The sequence below is a fragment of the Azolla caroliniana genome, unplaced genomic scaffold, assembly GCF_043228905.1.
Source record: "Azolla caroliniana isolate FFs.n. ecotype wild unplaced genomic scaffold, voAzoCaro1.0.p SCAF_9, whole genome shotgun sequence".
Lineage (NCBI taxonomy): Eukaryota > Viridiplantae > Streptophyta > Polypodiopsida > Salviniales > Salviniaceae > Azolla > Azolla caroliniana.
Genome location: NW_028230444.1, coordinates 8,873,111 through 8,896,403, shown reverse-complemented (window position 1 = coordinate 8,896,403; position 23,293 = coordinate 8,873,111). Strand labels below are relative to the sequence as shown.

The following is a 23,293-nucleotide window of genomic DNA, read 5'->3' as shown; positions in this document are numbered from 1 at the left end:
TTACAAGTGGAATACAATTGTGGGGAGACCAGTTAATGCTAGTGAAACACAATGTCAACCTTGAGTGAACTAAGCCCTCATCTGAAGGACCCCAAAGCTTTTATCCACCTATATATAGTTGATGATCGCTTGAAGTAGGCCCAAATGTTGGAGTGGAACCCCTACAATGATTGTTATGCATATGTCTAGATGCATGGCTCTTACTACAATTTCCAAATTATAGTGACATGGCAAAAATGGACCATGTGTCCAAAAGCACCAACATAGAGGCAAAGGTTATTCACTTGATAGTGTTTCCTCTCCATGGTGTTCAAGGGTTTGAAATGTACTCAATCCAACTCTATCAGATCATGAGGTATTTATTCAGTAGGGGTCACTAACAATGATGGGGTTCGAGGCTAGCTAGGTTGTTGCAACCAGGTAAGATGACATTGACGAACCTTTTTTTTCCTGGAAATTATCCTTTCATTAGTTATAATCAATTATTACAAGAATGTTGACCTACCATCGAGCTACCGTTGTTATGTTGCACTCTTCCTTGGGTCCCCATCCCTAAAGGATAAATAGTGTCAGCACTCCACCACTCCATAACCTAGTAGTAGTTATGTAATTGATGGTGACATTGACGGACTTTGTCGATCTCTACAAGACTTATACATGATAAATTGCCAATACGTTGCACATAATCACTTGTAACAATCTAACATATTTTGCACAACATTCTCTTTTGTGTGTGTGTGTGTGTGTGTGTGTGTGTGTGTGTGTGTGTGTGTGTGTGTGTGTGTGTGTCTATGTACATATATGTATATGTATGTATATGTATATCAAGCTAAATTATTATGGTGTTAATTTTCCTAGAGCATAAATAGCAAGTTATTACATGCTAAAACACATCGATGAAGACATTGTCTTTGTACATCGTATATCATAGTGTCTTACTCCCTTGCCAAAGCAATTAAATAAATTTAGATGAGTATAAACATAAATTAAATGGTGAAATTTTAAATATTATGATTTTCAACCTTAATATAAGTCCTAAACAATGGTTTTGATGTGTTTGAAATCATTATAAGACTTGGTTTGCTCCTCAAAAAGTGTCTTTCGAAATCCATTTGTCATATAAAATAGTGCTGATAAATACATAATAATAGAATGTGTGAATTTAGCGCAAGGCCATTGTGTTTGAAGGTGTCTAGCTATATCTAACCAATCTTGTTGCCTATTAAATTGGCACAACAAAACATGTGTAGTTCAAACAAAGGTATTGTTGGTAAATCTCTCTCTTTTCTCTCTTATTAATTAACTTACCTTAGTGGTGAATTCTTAGACTAAGAATCTATGCTTTGGTTTCAAAAGTCAGCACTCTCTCTCTCTCTCTCTTTGTTTTTTTATTGTAATTAGCTTGCCCTAGTGGTAAGTTGGGTTTAATTTTCTTGGGTTCGAAACCTAATTTTCTCACCTCTATTACTCTATAGATATCTCTTATTTCACTAGATGCCATTGTGGAATGTAGAGGTTTAACCCATGACCATCTCGTCTCCATTGACAACCTTACCAACTAAGCTACATCCATCTGGGCTCTCTCTCTCTCTCTCTCTCTCTCTCTCTCTCTCTCTCTCTCTCTCTCACACACACACACACACACATACATATATACATATATGTTTCTTAGTCTTTAATATTAACTTACCCAACATTGATTGAATTATTTCAAGTTAGAGGCCTATAAATGAAACTTTATTTGTGCCACTATATTGCATCAAGGGGATTTCATATAATTTGTAATGATGAAACATATACATTCGCATGCCTTGTCAAATCATTTCCCCTTGTGGCTTGTTATGTCCATTCAACACAAATGATCGTAGTCCAAACCCTAATGAGGATTTACATCATTGAAAGTCCATCGTTTGTCGTTGCCAAATTATACCAAATTGCACAAATGATCCACAACATGTCTTTCATATTTCACCATTTATCATGATCTCATCCAAGCTAGAGATTGGCCACTCTCTGACAACCCTAACTTATTTGTCATAATTAGCACTTTGTCATGGATATATTTTTGGTATCTAGGGTGCTACATTGATTGTAAATTTGGCATGACAAAACATCTTTATTTGAGATATGAAATCCCGTAAAGCTATGTTACTTTTATGGATGGGAATGGCACTCAATGTATCACCACAATACCTTTCTCAGGAACATTGTTGTATGTGCGTTAGATGATGCATAAAATCTAATGATACGTGCTTTTTTTGTACGAAATGATGTTCAACCTCGCTAGTGTCTTAGGAGGGTGGGGGGATGTAATCAAAAGGTGTATCATATACATCAACCATATTCAGCAACAACAAGCCCAAGGGACATGGGACATGGGCTCGAGCTTTACGCATTATAGGTAGATGCGAGACGATTAGACATACACTTGGGATGACAACAAATGACTCAGATGGATATTATTACAATTATGCCATCATTGATATGGGTAATCTTTGAAAATGTGATGAGAACTCGTTTTAATGTGTGTTTGTAGGGTTCATCATCATAACTATGGGGGAGTAGATCACATTTTGGGCATTGAATTGATTTCCCATTTGTCCACTGATTAGTATGTATGTATGTGGAAAGGGAGGGGGGGGGGCGGGGGGGGGATTTAAAAGAAGTGAGAAAAAAACGGGTAAGGAAGGAAAAAAAAACAAAACAAAAGACGACCTAGAAGAAGCTTATGGTGGTACATATTTATTTCCACGAGAGAGAGAGAGAGAGAGAGAGAGAGAGAGCATGAAATCAGCAGCCTCATTCCCAAGATGGTCATCCATGTCCTCACACACATGACGTTGTCTGTGGTTTCACACACTCTACCTCCCCCCACCCCATCATAAATGTATTGATAAGACCCCTCAAGTAATATGTGTGTAATGGAATGTATGCATGTATCTATGTATGTATGCATGTATCTATGTATGTATGCATGTATGTATGTATGTATGAATGTATGTATGTATGTATGCATGTATGTATGCATGTATGTATGCATGTATGTATGTATGTATGCATGTATGTATGCATGTATGTATGCATGTATGTATGCATGTATGTATGCATGTATGCATGTATCTATGTATGTATCTATGTAATATGCGGTGTATTGTATGGCTGTATGTCATATGTGTACGCGTGTATTTATGTTGTGTATTTGGTGCATGCGCCTATGTGGGTGTTCCTCCCTTTGTATATTTGAATATAGTGTTTTAATGAGGGGCGAGTGGCCATTGCGAGAGATCGTTGTGGTTGTGAATCATGCAAAGCCTCTATAGCAATCAAACATTCGTCGTACACTTTTGAATGCTCCTAATAGAAAATGATGCCTCCCAACAAGCCATGCACCACTAATGACCAAACCCAAGGATATGAACATACTACTCATGAACAACAAGGATAATCTATGGACAAAGGAGATGTGGACATTAATTGGGAGAGGCATGGGATTCATTATTAATCACAAACTTGACAATTAGACCATTATTGGCAATTCTATTTTCACCTATTAACATAATAACGTGGAATGTATCATTATATTGTCAATAAGCTTTGTGAAATGTACCATAAGCTCATTGGTTCCTTGAAATTTGCATCAAATATATAAGCATTCAAATGTTGTGCACTAGAAATGTGGCAATATAGGTTACCCCCTTGAAAAGTGAGTTGCCCCACCTAATCACATGTTTATGTGTGTACATGGGGGAGATGGGTTATGCCATCTCAAACACAATGCATTATGCCATCCCAAATACAACACATTATGCTTCTAAAATTGAAGTATTTTCAAGTCGTGTGTTGACTAGAAATGTATCTATGTGTACGTTAATACAACATGCATATATCCATATGTATGCAACAACTGTATCGAGCCTTAAAAGTGGATTCCATTTCCAACTCATTCCCTAGCTCATGGACATACCATGCCAGTTACACCCTCTACATAGTACCAACCCATTTGGTTTGTGCTTGCATGAGCAGTGGTTGACAAAATACATTTATGAGAGTTTGTGATACCCCAAAAAGAGCACACATGCAATTGCTTGATCTAGATTCTACATATACTTGGCCCCAAGGATTCCTATGACCTTAACTCTCCCTAGAGAATGTCATTTAGATAGAGTAAAAAGGGTCTATAGGCTAAGACTCCTTGGGCCCGACTTTCGCTGTCCACATATCAGAATTTTGTTCTCAAGACAAAAGCAACTTTGCAAGTATGCACGATATCCGAAATATTAGTACATCTACACCCTTTCTTGTCACGTTTAGGTCCAAGTATGCTCCCCATTGTTGGTAGCCTCATAGTTAGCTTTTATATGCTTACTAATCATGCCAAAGTTTATTTCAGAATGTACCAACTCCTTGTATATACTAGACTCCCTATATGAGGGAAAGTAGTAAATTACACATTAAAAACTTCTCTTATTACTATGATAATATATTTGACTTCATATGGTACATTATTTTGTCACATGCAATGTGTGTGGGTGTGTCTCTCCCTCTCTCATCAATATTGGATATGAAACTAGATAGATATCTACATACATATTTTATCATAATATATATACCCACATGTTTGCATCTGTGTACACAAGTAATTGAACATATACTACAATAAAATATGAGATCAAGTTCTATTTTAGAAGTTAACATCATATCATAGATTTGTATATGTTATCTATTACCTAACGTCATATGACCGTAGATTTAGAGCTATTTTTTTACAACATATCACATTACAAAGGACAATAGCAATTACATGGGCATGATAGGAAAGGATGAAATGATAATGGCATTAGTCAATGGAGTTGTAATTGGAAGATGAGTTTGAAGGTGGTTCGATAACAAATTAAAACAATTTTCCACCTCCATTCCTCCTTGTTGACCCACTTTGTGATGTTCTTGAAGTCCACTCTCTCCTAGAGTTTGCAGAGAGGAATATGGCTTTTCAGTTAAGCCGGGAAAAACTTGCTTGTCTTTTCACCAAAAAAGCAATAGAAAGAAGAAACTGCAATCGCAGCTCAGGAAGAATCTTCCTGGAGTAAGTTCTAAAGAATGCCCTAACCATATTGATTTATCCATTTCACGTAATTTGGTTGGTTACGTGTTTTTCATAGCACCTTTCATGTTGTGCCACGTAAAGATGGATTACTTAAAATCAATTGAATTCCTCAATCATAAAAACAACTTTCACACGACGGCATCAAACGGGGCAAATCATCCATCTAGGAAGAACAGGATGTGGTTCCCAAAGAATGCTTTGACACCAGTGTTTCCTTTTTGTAGTTCAATGTTTTCGGAGCTCAATGAGTTTGACAAACATTGGAACAAAGAGGAGCAACAACTGAAAATATGACAATGCGTGAAGATAATAGTCTAACCCAAATTTATGTATGAAGGCACAACGTGGAAGCATTGGCTCATTATACATTAGGTGCCCCCACAAATTATTAAGTTGGTACATAGTATCTAGCATAGTATGAACCATGCGTACCATACGTGCATTCGCATTCGCATTCATGAATGTTTCAATCATTTGCGTAAGAAAAACACCCTCAAAGAATGATAAATAGCATACTTTTGGATTAAATATTTATAGTTTATTATGAGGTAAATAAGCCTAAAAAATGGAAAAAAACATTAAGAAAGTGGGGGGAAAACAAAAAAAAAACACAAGAATGTTTGAAGAACATTCACATTCGTTTTCCAACGTAGGAAAACGAATGTTATGCTAGACGAACACGAATTTTACGTACCTATTTAGATTAAACACAATGTTGTGGTGGTACATTTTGTTGCCCTTCTATTCATTAGGGTCATGGATCAAACAAATGGTTTGATGTTGGATTTATTGCAAAAGACCTTCATAGTTTTTAAATTGTGACCATGAACACTATGAGTTTGTTCACATAAATGATTTTTTGCAATAGTGCCAAATACTTCGTAGACAGCATTGCCTTGCGAGTTTTTTCCAAGAGTCATGTTTGTACAACATTCCCCAAACATAATTACCATTTGCAAGGCAGCTTTAACCAGAAAAATGTAATGGAAAACCTATAATCACTTTGTTACATAAATATTTAGGTATGCCAAAATAATAAAAGTATGTGAAAAAAATACCTTGAGGGATTATTGCGTCAATGAAATTGTTGAATGAACGTTCATGTCCAAGATAAAAGTTCTTTTTTATTACTTACAACAAGTTGACCTCACCAATCATTGGAGCAACGGAGACATGCTTTATAAGGTTCTGTCTCTTCACTCTCTTACTATTCATCATTTATTGTTAATAAAAAGCATTCAAATTTTGATCAAAACATTGTACCAAGATTGTGCCCTTGTGGCTCTCACCATGTATGGTAATTCAATATTTCAAAACTTTTCTAGGAGAAAAAAACTACTTCAAAAATAAGATAAGATCACAAAAGTTTAGTTGTAGGGGATTTCGTCAACTTAAAACCATCAACAAATTTCTAGCAGTGCTCATTTGGACAACCTGGATTCAAGTCTTCAAAATGATTCTTAATCTTTGATTTTTCCAAAAAAGAATAGCCTTCCATTAGTTAAAAAAAACCAAATCCGATACACATACAAATTAGATGGAAAAGAAAACCAAAAGACTTCCAAAACCATCATGTGAAAGTCAATGATGGGCCATATATCTTTCCCTTAAGTGAGCTAAGGAGATGATTGACTCTATGTGCATCCAAAGTAGCGGAAAACAACCAAAAAAGGGGGAGAGAATTGCTAGATCATCCTACAATCGTCCTTCTGAAAAATTGGATTACAATGCCAAAGTTATTTGTAATATTATTCCGAAATCTATATGTATAGGAATACTATCATATTCAACTCTTAAAGAACTTACAAATTCTAACCAAGCAGCAACAATAGTTTCGTAACATGAACTATTTTACCTTGAAACATCTGCACAAACTTCGCTTTCCATAGAGACCATACAACAATTTGATCTAATAAATCCCACAACTCCTTTAATTGCAAAAAACTATTCAATCCAACATTACATCCTACAAGAATGCTAATATCCGATTTGTTAATTTTGAAGTTCATCCCGTAAGAAGAAATTGAATTATTACGAAATGGATTCGAAACCACATTGCTGCATGAAATGAAACCCATCAACCTCTTTATCATCATTTACTAGGGAGAACATGTACCTGTGTCATAGTTATTTCAAGAGCCAAGGGATGCACTTTGTGAAGATTAGTTGTCTACAACAAAAAGTCATGTCCATAAGACTATAACATAGGTTTGGTTGGTCCAAGGGACATGACCACATGGACTAATTAAATAGCTTAATGCTCCCGAATATTCAAAAAGAAGACAATTGATTAGTAGGGTACATGCTTCAAAGAAGTGTTATGGAATTCCAAATGTTTGAGGAAATGTTTTACACGACTTGGTACTTGATTAGGTACAAAGAAATACAAACCTTTTGTCTATATTACCAAGGTAAATGAAAACAAGTGAACATTAAAGAAATTGTACACGTTGTATGTTCCCTCAAGTTTTGATGAATGATCCATAACAAATTACAGCAAATGAAGGAAAAAATACATTGAGCTTTTAACAAGTAGGATGAAAAAGTGCAAAGGGATGTGATTGACCCTACCTATGTTACCATGCTTTGTGGTGACATTCTAGACATTTCCCATTTCGCTTGAGTTGACAACAACTACGTTGGTGGCATATATGCTAACTAGAGAATCATTATAACATCATTGAGCTTCGACCAAATTATCAGGGTGGAAAAACATGCCTCCAGAATTATTTTTTATTTGCACAACTTCATCTTAGCCTATAATTCATTCCTTGCACAGAACGAATTGATATTTTGTACAACTCCATCTTAGCCTACAACTCATTCCCTACAAATTGGTGACGAGAGATATATGTGTGTGTGTGTGTGTGTGTGTGTACATATGTATCGTGGTCAATGGATGGCATGTTCGAGTAGCAAAATGGCATTTAATAATCATGAAGGAAAGAAAGGATGGATATTCTAGCATAGCCAAGAGTGGGCCATTTTTGAATGTATGAATACATCTTTATTGTGTGCGTGTGTTGCATCCATGTATGTGTGTATGTGTGTGGCTATGCTATATATGTATGTATGTATGTATGTATGTAGGTATGTATGTATATATTTGGATCTTTATCTTTGTTAACGTACGGAGCCACGAAAAGGCCTTTTCTATTTGCTGCTTTATTTATTTATTATTTATTTAATTCTCGCGAGTGACGGCTTCCGGTGTGCGCCCATTAAACAATTTATTATTTTATTATTATATTAAATTCGATGATTAACTTAAGAAATCAACTCGTGTATTTTATATGTTTCTTAATATAAAATATTTATATTAATATTTGGTGTATTTCCTTACCAATTCTTGCGCCGCCTCTAGCTTCTATGGTCAGCCCTAGATTTTCAATAATATTATTATAAACTATAATAGTTTCTTATTTAATAGCTTTTTCTTTTGTTTAATATGAAATATAATGGCAAGGGCGCTATCACACATATACATGTAACATACATATACATATACATGCATGATACAATAGTATTAGGGCTATGTCTTTGTAGTACCATTGGTAGTGCCACCACACATGAAGAAGAGACCTCCTTCATGAGTGAGTTTTGTTCTACAATCGTGTTTGCCTTTAGCCCTACCATATTCCATGAGCATCAAGAATGAATCAAATGTTCCAAGTGAACTCTAATATGCACAAGACCAAGCAAGAGCTTCACAAGTGGAGCACTTCCACCTTCTTGAAAGTAGTCATGAAACACAGCCACCTAGGTACATATGATCACAACGATAATTCACCAACCAAATGAATGGTGGAGTTTGAGTGAACTTTCAATCATGCTATGTCACTTGTAACTTGTAACCCATTTCACATTCAAGCAAAATCAACTAGTCTCCTTGTAAGTTCTCATCATATACTTGGTGCATAACATACAATGCAACTATTGTACTGTCCACGCTAACATTTTGTGTGCCCCCCAACAACATTAAAGCCTTGATTGTGGGAATGATCTCCCAATTATCACACGATTTTGGCCCTTGACAAGTGTAACTAGAATTCATGGATATGGGCTTTTGTGATGGTTTTCGTGAAGTTATTTATACGCCCAAAGTGTGTTAAATCTTGAGATGTGCTACAACATCTCTAAGTGGTACTCATATAACCATCTTTTAAAATGACACTAGATATTTGGTGAAAGTGAAACATACAAGACTCATCTAAATTTACAGCACATTACATTTTCGGAAAGAAATATAGAGTTCAAATTAAAAGGATTACAACGTCACAACTGAAATTATCCCCCAAATTTTTGAAGGGCGGTCCAAACCCCATCGAGAGACCACATCCTACTAAATCAATCAAAGACTTCATTTGCTATATACAACGATGCATGAAACCTAGTTAGATTTATGATTGGTGCTAGTTATAGTGCATCCTATTGCACCATTGTTATTTTATTACATGATATTGTTATCGGTTATGGTGTAATTACTCACAATGAAGTATAACAAACTCTCTAATTGTACCAATCGAACGATTTGTTTGTTTCGAGAAATAACGGTTGGCCAAAATATGTATTTAAACTTGAGTTTAAGCATGTGGGGGGCATGTCTACTTTTTGGCAAAGGCCATAAAGTTAGAGTTTTACAAATACAAATAATAGAATCCTGAATAGGAGGGGTAACATGTATTCTTCACATATGTTGAAAGTTGAAACAAAAACTCGATAAATCAAAAGTCAAAATCTCCAGTCTCGACTATGCCCACTGAAGTGGTTCTCGAGGATTTTTGTAAGAGCCTTGTCCTTTGACTCTGAGACAATTACCCCATAAAATATGCATGGTCAACGATAAAAAAGTAGGTTAGGATTACGTGCAAGAAACATTACCCTTCATGTGCGAGTCACTTGCACAATGATAAACAAGGAATTGTAACCAGCAATATACTAGTTCCCTAGGTTGGGAAACACTTTGGGCTTCATATGTATTAACAAAGTCATGAAACAATATTGTATTTTGGTTTCACGAATAGCAATAGAAGAAATTTGGATTTGGTCTTCTAAACAATGCTTTTGGTCTATTTTGATGGCTTTTAGGAATTCCAACTATTTTTAACTTTCTACAAGAGACATCACCCAAAGAAATTTATGATGTTACTACTAACAACAATATTGGGCAAAGTACACTAAATGAAATAGAAAGATGAAAGATTGACATGATATTTCTATACCTTTAGGATTTCACAAGATACAAAATCGCTAACTTACCAATAGTTGAGGTTTCTTGTTTTTATTTCTCTAAGGGTTCAATGTTGTTTGTATCAACAACCTTCGATGTGCATATCGAGGATTCTTACACGTTGCAAAATTTATAGGAGTTTTATTGCGAGGAAATTACCTTTCTATGGCTTTCGCGCAATTAGTTTGTGTAATGTTTCATTACGCCTTAGAAATTAACAAAATAAGGCAAATATTAGTAGCATTTCGTCTTTGTTGTGACACATCATTGTACACAAGGAGAACACTTAGCGACATTGGGTTAAACTTCCTATAATTTGTACAATTAATCGTCCTTTAATCTGGAAGGTTACCCAAGGTGTTCAACATTGAAATTATGTTGATACTAGGTATCACTAAATATTTGGATTGCTTATAACACATATTGTAGTTCTATCTTTTACTTGCAAGTCAATCCACACTTACAATTGATGTTGTATGGCTCAAATGAGAAAGTGAGTAGACCAGCTAGGGAATGGCCAAGAGAAGGCCAAAACGTGCTTGAAAATTGTGACCCCATACCACTTTTTAGGTTCATTTTTCCTATTGGGGAAGACAATGATATGCTTACATATCCACATGATGCGTGCATGTACATACAATTTCCAATATGTCAAACTATCATTGTGGTAAGTTGCACACATATTAACATGCAATAATATACTACATTGTAGGCATTTAAGCATGAGGAAAATGTTCTAAAGTTTTACTTTAAAGCAGGAACTTGATGTTGTCTACAGAAGACGGGCTTGGGAAAAAATACTTTGTATGATGTAACCGTTATGACCTTTCTTTATAACTAATGGAAGGATAATTTGTTTTGAAAGAAAGAAAAAAGTCGATGGAATGGTTTAGGTTGGTATTCTTATGTGCTCATCACTTGGAAAGGCACAAGGGATGGATGTCAGGATGTTGGTTGGTGACCCGACAAAGTACGAAATGATAATGGATGACATGTAGGGCGTATGACCATTTATAACTAGTGTAGATGAGTAGACATATCGACGTAAGTAATTAAAATGATGGTTCAATGCATGAATCCATGAGCAACAACTGGATTTTGGTTATAGGTTGGTGAACAAATGTAACCAAACCATGTTTAAAAGTTGATGAGGTTGAGTATATGGACAAATGAAGTCCACATTCTTATTGTTACATGGATCGGTCAATGTTTGTATGTCTCACATTTGTTTTAGGTTCTCTTTAGCATGTTCGAAATCATTAATTTTGCCACACAAAAACATGGATTTCGAACATTTTAGCCAAATTCTGCTTATGATGAAGACAAGTATGAATATGTGGAAGCTAGTTGGTTGTGTGTTAGAGTTGCATTATGGTAAGCTACAATTTATATTGTTCCTATTGTATCATGCATTAATGAGGAACCTAATTAACAAAGGTTGCTAAAGCGCTCATCGTGGTTTTGAGAACATGCAAATGTTCTTTGACATTATTTACTCACACTACGATCTTGGTGGGAAAACAATCTTACAAGTATACGGAGGCCGGGTCATCCACGTAAGCAAAATGTATTCCTATGGAGATGCGTATTCAGGTGTGTTCCCTAATGTGTCGAATCTTCAAAGGAGAGAGATAGAATGATTGCATTTTTCGTGGAGAACCGAAAAAAATCTTACACATTGTTATGGATGTGCTCACTCATGAAAGTATTTGTCCCAACAACATGTTCATTACTTTTACCTAGATTTGGTGGGCAAGTGTCTACTTTTGGTTGGTTCAATGGATTTCAAGTGGCTTAAGAAGGAATGCTTATTTCCTCGAGATGGACAAGTTTATGAGCGTTTTTGGCACTTAAATGGATAGATGATCTAAATGGCCAACAATGGTAAGGTCTTCTTTCATGCAAACCAAAGAGAGATTAACGTCTTCTAAGGCCAAAAATTGGCCCATGAGACAACAAGGGGGGCAATCACCGTTCACGGTATAAAATGGGAACGAAGGTCGCGTGAGACTAACCGAGACATGAATGTATTGTATGAGTGATATTCCGTTCTTGAGACACATGTTTTGGGTTGGGCCATTGGGGTGGTGGTGGGTAGGACTCGGGGGTGTTATGGGTGGTTTGAGGCTCGAATTGGTAATATTCTGAAACTTTAGGGGGGTGTGGGGAGACGCGACGACAGAGACGACGTCGACACCGCCGCCGCCGCCGCCGCCTCCTCCTCGCCTTCTTGCCTCTCCCTCCCTCTCACCTCAAACCAAGCAAACCCCCTTCCCCCTCCCAAAAATAAAATATATATACATACGCACATATCTATGCATGTACACATACATACATTATACATATCTATCTATCTATCTATCTATCTATCTATCTACATACACACACACACACACTCTCTCTCTGTCTGTCTGTCTGTCTGTCTGTCTGTCTGTCTGTCTGTCTTACACACACACACACACACTCCCCCCCCCCCCCGGGTTCATCGATCGATCGATCGAAATGCTGAGAGAAGGAGCTCTGTCACTCAACTCATTGGCGTTGCTTCAAAATTTCCTTTTTCACGTACCATCATCATCATCATCATGTCCATCATCACCACCACCACCATCGCCGCCGCCATGATCTCTCTCTCTCTCTCTCTCTCACACACACACACACACACTCAAACATAAACTCACTCTTTCTCTCTCTCTCTCTCTCTCTCTCTCTCTCTCTCATCATCTCGTCTTCCTTTTCTAATCGCTCTCCGACTATTCAATTAAACAAGTTCTCTCCAACCCCATCTCTCTCTCTCTCTCTCTCTCTAATTCATTCATTCATTGTTTGTTCGATTCATCCAACCCTCCTCCATCCGCTCCATACCTTTTCCTTCCCTCCTCTCCTCCCATCGTCGAGCAGCTGCCACTTTATTACTTCCTACCCACTGCCTTCCTTCCTTCCTTGGTTTGGTTGGTAATCATCATCATTCTCGCCATCGCCATCGCCATCGCCATCGCCATCGCTGCTCTCCATGGAAGAAGACGTCCAGCAAATCAACGTCGACAATTCGTCTTCTTCCAACACCGCCCACATCATAATAGACCATCCTCCTCCTCAACTCATCATCAACCGCCCCGCTTCTCCTCCTCCTCCTCCTCCCGCCGGCGGCGCTGCAACGGCTCCTCCTCCTCCTCCGCCTCCTTCCTCCTCCTCCTCCTCCTCCGCCCAACCCACGCTCATCTCGTCATTCCTTACCCACCATCCCCATCCTCATCACCTCCATGCTACCACCTCTACCATCTCCAACCCTAATCCTTTCCTCCCGCTTTCTTCCTTCTCCTCCCGCCAAATCTCTACCTACAGCCTCAACCCTCCTCCTCCACCACCACCACCACCTCCAGCTCCGCAGCCCACTAATTCTGCCCCTGCTCCTCCGCTCAATGCCGCCGCCGCCGCCGCCGCCATCGCCTCCGACCTGGCTGATCATCCCTCTCCTTCTGCAAAGCGAGGCAAGTACGTCAACATTCTGCAAGCTACGTGGCCCCTCATCCCTTCCCTCCCCATCTCCGCCTCCGGCGCCGCAGCTCAATTGGTCGCTGGACCTCAATCCAATATCATAATTAACCCTAACCTCTCCTCAGCTTCAGCTGGCGGAGGATATAACCCTAATGCGCCACACTTAGCTGTTTCGCCACCCTCCGGGCCGATCAGCTCAGCTAGCGCTCATTCCTTCTCTCAGTCTTCCTCGCCATCAAGCTCTGCAGTTAAGACGGCCACGATGCAGGGGATGTCGGCAAGCAGCGGCGGAGGAGGAGGCAGGGGAGCGCAAACCAGTGCTGTAGGCTCACCTTCTGTTTCCCAATCTGCATCTCAGTCGACGATCAGGCTGCCATACACGAGCAATAGCAACCCTAATAATCCACCGCCGTCTCACGCAATGGGTAGCGACGCTGGAGGAGCGCTGCAGGCTTCGGTGGCGGATCAGCCGTCGTCGACGACAGCGGAGGGAGGTGGGCGGAGCAGCGTGAGGAAGGGGAAGTTCGTGTCACCTGTGTGGAAGCCGATGGAGATGCTTGCCCTGGCCAAAGCGTGGCGAATCCAGTACAGCGGAGGCCCGGCGGCGCTTTCCTTTTCCAAGGCCGAGGCCGGCGCGGATCAAAGCTCCGCCGCCCACAAGGCCAAGACGCGGGCGGAGAAGGACTGGGAGGTGGCGGAGTACCTGAAGCAGCAGGGCGTCCAGCGGGACATGAAGACGGCGGCGACGAAGTGGGACAATATGCTGGGGGATTTCAGGCGTGTTCACGAGTGGGAGAAAGGGCCGGAGAGAGAGGAGGCGGCGGGGGGGAAGAGCTATTTCTGCCTCTCCTCCGCGGAGCGCAAGCAGCACAGGTTGCCTGCGTCCTTTGACGAGGACGTGTACGAAGAGATGATCCAATATGTGGGCCACAGGCCACGATCCATCGGAGGCGGCGGTCATCGAGGAGGCGGTCACGGCCGGGCATTAGTTATGGGTCATAATGTGGGAGCGAATTCAGGTGTTATAACGTTGTCGGATTATCACCATATGGGCGGCAGCAGCAGCAGCAGCGGCGCCATGGTGGCAGTTTATAATAGCGGCGGCTCTAATCTGCATTGCCGTCCGAAACAGAACCTAACGGAAGGCTTATTATTCGGCAGTGGTGGCGCCGCTCATCGGGGTGAGTGATCGATGTCTGAGTCGAAATTTGCGTTAGGAATGTCATAACCACGGGTAATGTAATTAAAGTGCTCTCTGCTAACCTCATGTCGGATTGGATCAGAAGAGCAGAGAAGCAGGGAGATGAGTTAATTTGATGAGGGTGCATTTGGAAGGAAGATTCATGGTGAATTGACTGAGTTTTTAGAGCTTCTTTGTCTGATTAAAGTTGTGGTGTTTTGGCAGAAGAAAAAGGGTTAAAAGGAGATGCAAGCCCAATGCATGCGCTTCTTGTCTGTGTGAGAGAGAGACGACCCTTCCCATAATCCATCATCAGGAGGAAACATTACTAACGCTAATGACCGTAATTAACAGTCAGGAACAGTATACATAACACTAAACCCTAGACAAATGACAGGGCACCAGATAGGTCTTTTGATTGGATCTGACGTTGATCTTAAATAATTTGCTTCGCATTATATCTTACCAAGAAGGGAAGAGGGAAGGAGAACAAACTATGTATGTATAGGCCTAGCCTGTATGCAGAGGATGTGATTGGGAGGTGAGATTGTAGAAGAATGTCGTGACAGGAAGCCATTCATTTATTATATAATCTCACCCTAAACCCATCATCATAGACCAGCTCCTCCCTCCTCAACTCTAAAAGTAAAAAGTAATAGTAATAAATTTGGATTCTGAAAAGAAAGCCATGGGGTAAAAATGGCTCCTCTAGGAGACAGGAATTGAATTACTTTTCACATGAATGAATATATATGCAATTGTTATATATAATAGACAATAATATAAAAGGAGCAGAATCAGTACTTTGCTTAAACCATGAATTAAAGCCAAAGCTGTGGCAGTAGGATTAGTAGTAATAGTACACAGCGTGATTGATTGTAGAATCGAATATAATAATAATTCTGTATGCATTTCATGGATGTATATATATATATATATATATGTATTGTTTTTGCTGTCTGCAGCAATTGTTTTTTTTTTCCCTCTATGGAACATTTTCCATGCTCTTTATCTATCTGTCTATCATTACTTGGTGTACTTCCCATGTATAAACTAATGCATACATGCAAGGTTTAATTAAATATTAGGTAATGCATTACACATTTATACATTGTCCTCCTTGAATTTGATTAAATTTTCTATTTTATTTGATTACGACGGTTTCTAATATCTTATGCAAGACCTGATATAGTCGTGTGTATCTTCCTTCCTCCTGATTTTTTTTCTTCTTTGTGATCATTGCGCGTGGTACTTACCTTGCGGCATCAATTTTAATTGCTTGTTATGGGGAGCCCTAATTAAATAACTTAATTACTGTTTTGGGAAGACTAATCAACTAGGTTTATTTTGGGTTTTGGGAGCACTAAAATTAATGAACTGAGATCTTGTTCTGAATTTTTAACATTCTTATGTAATTAACTAATATTTTGGGTTGTGATTCTTGTTGTCTTGTCTTGTTGCGAATATGTAATAAATTAATTATCTTAACATAATTGGTTGGTTGTGCATTATTATTGTTGTTCATACTGACTGACTGAGACTGTCTGCCGATTGGATTGGATGTGTGTGTGTATGATCGATGGGACGAGAAACTTTGGTTGATGGACTGTGTCTGTGTATGTGGCGTGTTTTTGAAATTGCAGCTCTACTAATAGAAGCAGGGGAAGGCGGCGGCGGCGGCGGCAGTGGCGGGAGTTTGGAGCAGTCACCAGCGGCGCAAGAAGCCAACAATAACAGTATTGTGAATCGTGTGATGGCAGGCGGAGGCGGAAGCGGAGGATTCATGTCATCATCAAGAATGAAGCGAGTGGGAAGAGTAAAGATGGTGTGGGAGGAGAGCGTTCAGCTGTGGGCAGAAGAGACAGACAATTACTACATGAACGTAAACCACCCTACTACAACTGCTATAACCGCCGCCACACCAACTACAATCACGCCGCCGCCACCACAACCACCACAAGATCATCCTGCGATGAACCACCTCCTCATATCATCCAATCACCATAGCAGCAGCCATGGCATGAGCACACAGGATTTATACAGCAACAGCATCAGTAATGTGAGCCACAAGCTGAATCAAGAGCAGGGCGGGCACAACACCAGCAGCAGCACATTGGTGAGGAACATAGCAGCATCGTCCTCGTCATCTCCGCCGCCGCCATCTCTGGCGGCGGTTGCAGGGAGATTGAAGGTGGAGAGCGTGAGCTTCCTGAATGCAGACGAGCTGGTGTTCCTGGATGAGAGCTTGACAGGGAATGCGATCGAGGTGTTCGAGGCGGGGAGGCTGAGGGGGTTCTCCACCCACACCTTCACGCCCGGCCAAGTCATCAAGGTCTTCGGCCGCCGTATGAACACAACTCCGCCACTAACCACAACTCCGCCGCCACCACCACCACCTCCGCCTTCAAATCTGTTCAGCAGTATATCCTCACCACCACCATCAAACACTCATCTCAATCAGCACCACCTGCTATCATCCACCACAGCACCACCGCCCATCAATTCAGGTATGTACATATGTATGTATGTACATATCAATTCCTTCTCTCTCTCTCTCTCTCTCTCTCTTAATCATTTCATTTCATGCATACATTTAAAAACTCTCTGCTCCTCGAATGATTTCATTTACTGCTGTTTATTATTATTATTATTATTATCTTCATCGTATTTCTGTCATCGTCATCATATTCTGGCACTACACCCCCCCACCCATTTCATGACATGCTACTATCTATTTGTGACCCATCATTCTTTTACATTCATGACACACGCATATCCTACGTATCCTTCTCTGGTGTGTATCCATGTACATACTTAATCAACTATACCTCTCTCTCTCCTTCTGCTTCCGTCACTTTTATCTTTTATCATACGCCTTCCTATACTAGGTATAGGAAGGCGATGTATGTATGTATGTGTTCCCGTACGTATCTACTACATGTACATGCGTATACATATTACATTCATCGTACTTCCCTCTGCCTTCTTCTAACCAGCTCGCTCTCACACGTACATCATGTACATACGTACATATATGTGGGACGTACGGTGGATATTGGAGATGGCTAAATATTGAAAGCATGGATAAATTTAGTGCTCAAACTTTTTAAAACAAAAAGGAGGAAAATCTTTCAGGCCATTGATAAACCCCCGGTACATTTACGCAAGAAAAGAGTGCTTTACATCGTCGGATTATTGACCCTACCCTCACTGATTAGTGTTTAGACTTTAGAGCATGACCTAACTTTAGTACATGTATGTAGCCTTAGGTTTAGAGGATGACCTAACGTTAGTACATGTAGCTAAGCACTTGAGAAATAAAGCTTAATTTTCAGTATCCATGCCATTGGGCGTTATGAACTCCCTCTCCAGTTTCCTTGCCTGTCTTTCCATCGCTCTCTATTTCTTCCACACAGACATTCACATACACACACCCCATGTCATTTTTGTGTAAACAAACACTCGAGTATGTAGGTAGGCAAAATCTACGCACATGTGTATATTATATAGCCAAATAGTCCATTCATTCTACAGGAGTCTTAGAAAGTATATCTGGTGTAGTATATGCAACAATATAAGATTATCTTACTGATTCACCACGGGCAAGGCTAAGCTTTGAATACCTGGATATCATGTTTATCAATGTCATTCGGGTGCAATAAGTACTGGAATGAAAACCGAATTCGGGAGGTCTCGGTGGATTGAAGACTGAATTCAGACGACAGATGTCTATAAATATGACTTGTAGTTAAACAACATTCACTTCATAAGGCTGGCAAGCAATATTAAGAGACCAAAAGGAACCAGAAGCTTGGGAGCACTATCTAAACAATGCCAAAATGATATAAGTCATATAAACGAGAGAGTGAAAGTATGTGTAGTTGGTTACATATACTCTTCCTGGATTAGTTGCACTATCGTTATTTACATAACTTGACCGTCTAAGTGTTTTTAGAAACTCTAATGGCATTTCGTTAAGAAATGCATGATACCAGAGTCGCACTATTATTTGTATCAAACCTTATATGGATAAGACAACGAAGGTAAATGTATGTAATGATTAATTTGATGTGGAGTCTGTCATGTTTGCAAGACTTACATGGTTTTTGCACTGCATGAGCTGGTTTGGCAAAATCTAAAGGGGAAAACAAAAATATAAACAATGAGATGATGATAACAGTGGAAAGTATCTCAAACCATGGGAGAGAGCGAGAGAGAGAGATAAAGGTGTCATTTATTAGAATTGACCTACTTACTGGTGGTGGTTGATATATGATTGGTTTTTTTTATTAAACTTACACATAGGAGCATTGAAAGAATTCATGTGTATTGTAGAAAATATATGCATGTCAATGTTTTCATGCATGCTAAAATGTTTTGCTATTTGAAACTGAATTAACCTTATTGTAAATTTTTCTTCACTTAATATAGAATGACCTAGCCTATCCATATGGATAATTGATTGATTCATTCTAGAACAACCTGCATGTGCTTTCACACACTTTTCTAGAAATTGGGACTAGCGTTTCCAACCATCAAACATTTGTAGGTAGTGTAAGTAGGATGGTTTTAATGTTTATTAACGTTGCATTGAGTGCCAATTTAACTTGATACTTCATTAGTTGGGTCACGACATACTAGCAATTACCAATATTTTTAGTTATATTCATTCTAAAATGTTTATGGCTTACCAAAGGATGAAGTACCATAATTCAGCCATACCGATGGTTAGTACTTAGATCTAATCAATTTAAAGATGTTCACTCCACGTTTATCATGCCATTATTATAAGTTAATATAATTAGCAAAACATCCGTCCCCCCAACGTTGTTGTGATTTTAAACTCCTTAATGAATGTCATGGACTCGATATATCCTGTTAGTTTTAGAGACTCGATGTGTGTAATAATACAACCAACACCAATGAGTAGGTTATGATCAAGCATAAAGAATATAGTTGGTGTTTTATGATATGTTGATGTTCAAATTCTCTCCATGATTTATATATACTTAAATTGTTGCGTCCGTTCCATCCTACGATTCCAGGTGCGGCAATTCTTCGGGATCGAACAAGTTACTACCTCAGTTGCCTGAAGATTTCGGCATCTACTCAACTGCCGGATCTCTCGGAGCTGCCATTCCTTTTCAGTGAACCTCCGCCACGGGATCTCCGGTTCCCAGTGAGAACCGATGTGTTTATGGATCTCCCGCATGGTCGGGATGCGTTTTTCGTTGCTTCCAACGATACCGACTGCCGATCCATCGTATACGAAGTCGTGGCACCATTGCTCCGATCGGTAAAGCTAGGGGTGGAGAAGGATTTCCTGATCGGGCTGTGGGACGATTGCATCAACCGGATCGTCAAAGTGTTCTGCACCGAGGACATCGAGCTGATCCGGAACAACGACCGGAACAATAGTTCATCGTGCGAGGAGGAGCGGGCCAACATGTGTGGGCTGGTTCGGAAGTTGTGCTTATGGAGGGGTGAGGAGCGGGGCTTCGTCAGCAACAATTCGGTGGGGAGCGACGACCCGGCCATCCGCCTCGTCAACAAGCTTCTTTGGACATACGGCGAGCTGCCGTACATTCTCGGCTATTATGCCATCGGCATGAAGGTTACGTTCTGCGCCCTGAGCAAAGGGGAAGGTGAGCAGCACGAGAAGCTGCTGTGCACGGATCTCGCCACGATCAGCCTCTCCAACCCGGCCGAGCGCTTCAGCTGCCTCGTGCCATGCTGGCGGGTGGCGCAGCTCCTACCTCTCCTCGCTGATGCGTGCGGCCGGCTGCGGAACGTGCACAGCGACTACAGCCGCGCGCACAGCGGAAGCAGCAAGGTGGTGGAGGTGATGGTGTCCCAGGTGAGGAAGAGCTACCCGAGCCGCCGCCGGTGGGCAGCCGTGAAGCATGTGTACGAGCTCCTGGCGGAGCAGCGGGTCCCGTGCGTGGAGCGGCTCGTGAAGCACGACGAGGCCGGACTCTCGCTAGCATTCAAGCCGAGGGGGCAGCCTGTGAGGCCTGGGACGGTCGAGGCCTTGCTTCAAGCTCTGAAGTGCGTGTGCACCGCGCTCGTGTCGGTGCACAGCATGTCGTTGATGCATCGAGATGTCCGGTGGGAGAATGTGATGAAGAGGGGCGACATTGAGGACGAGTGGTTCCTCATAGACTTCGAGGATGCGGTGTTCGAGGAGGGTTCGTCGGCTTCATCATCCACGTCTTCTCAGCAGCAGCAGCAGCAGTACTATTATTACCCGCACCGCTTGGCGCCTGCGGACCACGCGCCTGAGATGTGCCGTGGACCCCACGGCCTCAAGGTCGACGTGTGGGGGCTCGGGCATCTCATCCGCACATGCGGCCTCCCGCATGTCCCCGACCATCTCAAGGACCTCGAACGCCGCTTCACTGATCCCGACCCCGAGCAGCGGCCGCCCATCGACGATTGCTTCTACCTCCTCATGCAAGTTCACTCTTCCCTTGCTCATTATAACCACCATCATCATAACCAACATCATCAGTGAAAAAAGGAATGCATATGAATATATATATATATATATATATTCATTTAAAAAAATAGCCCCAGAAGATTTTTAATTGTTGTGTAATCATCATTCACAATGAATTATTCGATTAAATATATAATATATATATATATAAATCTTTATTTAAAAATTTTCTACTATTCGAGAAATATATATATATATATATACACACACACATATATTTTAGCTTTGTAGGCCTTCCTTATACATTGCTTCAGTTCCGTCATAAGATTTTTCCTTTCTCTTTGATTTTCTGATTGTCATTCAATTTTATGTATGCCTTACATGGAAACAAATTATATATATATATAAAGCGTCAAGTATATATATATATATATATTCTCACATCTGCATGTTTCTGATGAGAATTAGGCTAGGATTGTGTTGTAAATGAGACATATATATATATATATATATTTGTGTATGTTATGGGGTCATAGAACGCATTTAGTTAGGTCTTTTAATTTCCCAAGGTTGAATTCATTAGGTCGCTTGAACGTGCCTTTACCACATTCAAATGAGTAGTAAGTAGTATGTGGCGCATGCGGCACTGAAATAATTGCACTCTCATGTCCCTCTGCACTGTCTAGGAAGGATTGCGATCCTCTGCATATGAAATTAGCTAGTTGGAGAATGGATTATGATTGAATTAGCTCCTAATTTTGCAGTATGAAGCTCCTTATTCTATCTCGTGAATGTTGTTGTATGCATTGCTATAGTTAAATGCGTACAAATTCAGACAATGATGATAAGAATAATAATAGACATTTCCAGAATGCTACTAAGCGGAAAATCCCATGGTTCCCATGCTCTAGACTGTGTCCATGATGAAAACTTTAAAGGACAGGTACTTGTGAATTTAAGGACATTCTGCTAGGTAAATACCAAAACTGTTTAAATTTGGAGACTATAGGGTCTTTAATTAATTGGGTGTAGCTCTAAGTAATTGTCATTAATCTGTAAGTGGCGTGCTAATTATCGAGTTAATTTAAACGAAGCAGTGTGTCTGTGTTGAAGAGATTCTGGTTTTGGCTTGTACACAATAAGGTCATTGGCAAATGATTAGTGGCGTACTGCAGCATAATTAGGTCTGGACAACATAGATAGATAGTTCATAGCCACAATAATCTGTGAAATGCATTGCGCGATGATGAATTAATATCCCATGATTGCCATCCAAGCACGTGATTTACATACTGTAAAGATCACATATTCTACTTTTGTGGTTATGGCAAAGAGAACAATGACAGATTAATGTCGCAAACATTGTTGAGTAAACCAATTAATGTTCCATGATTGGTGTTAATCTTCCTCGAGATCAATGTGGGAGGAGGAGACACCTTTCATTTATACATGACATAGCCAAGAAAGAGTATAAGATACCACCAACAGGAGCTATGCGGTTTCCTTTGAAATGAAGAAACTAAAATGGTGATCCAAAACGTAGAGACCTTGAAAGGACTATGTAATGCAACCACACAATTTACTCATTACAAATGTCTCCCAAATGGGGCCATTTATGTATGTATTCACTCTAGAATTATGATGGACAATATCGTGCTCGAGAGTTTCATGGAGTTATGTTCATCGGATTCAAGGATGAGAAGCTAGTCGAGTGGAGTCAGATGAACAAATCGATCACGGTAGAGTTAGAATTGGGCCTTGCGAGTGCAAACTTACAACACTACTCACTCAATGATGAGACTTAATAGTTATACACACTTGAATCTCTCAGAAGGTCATTCA

The 23,293-nt window shown here is 40.1% G+C and overlaps 1 protein-coding gene across 1 annotated transcript; it reads left to right on the top strand.

The window, feature by feature from the left end:
* The first annotated feature begins 227 nt into the window (after nucleotides 1–227).
* Nucleotides 228–21,620, top strand: LOC147860113 (Protein kinase superfamily protein). The gene is made up of 5 exons (XM_087324078.1): nucleotides 228–355; nucleotides 13,680–15,013; nucleotides 16,656–16,884; nucleotides 17,188–17,519; nucleotides 20,058–21,620. Exons 1-5 carry the CDS (start codon nucleotides 228–230, stop codon nucleotides 21,524–21,526), a joined length of 3,492 nt encoding a protein of 1,163 aa, XP_087180204.1. The 3' UTR covers nucleotides 21,527–21,620.
* Nucleotides 21,621–23,293: the final 1,673 nt, after the last annotated feature.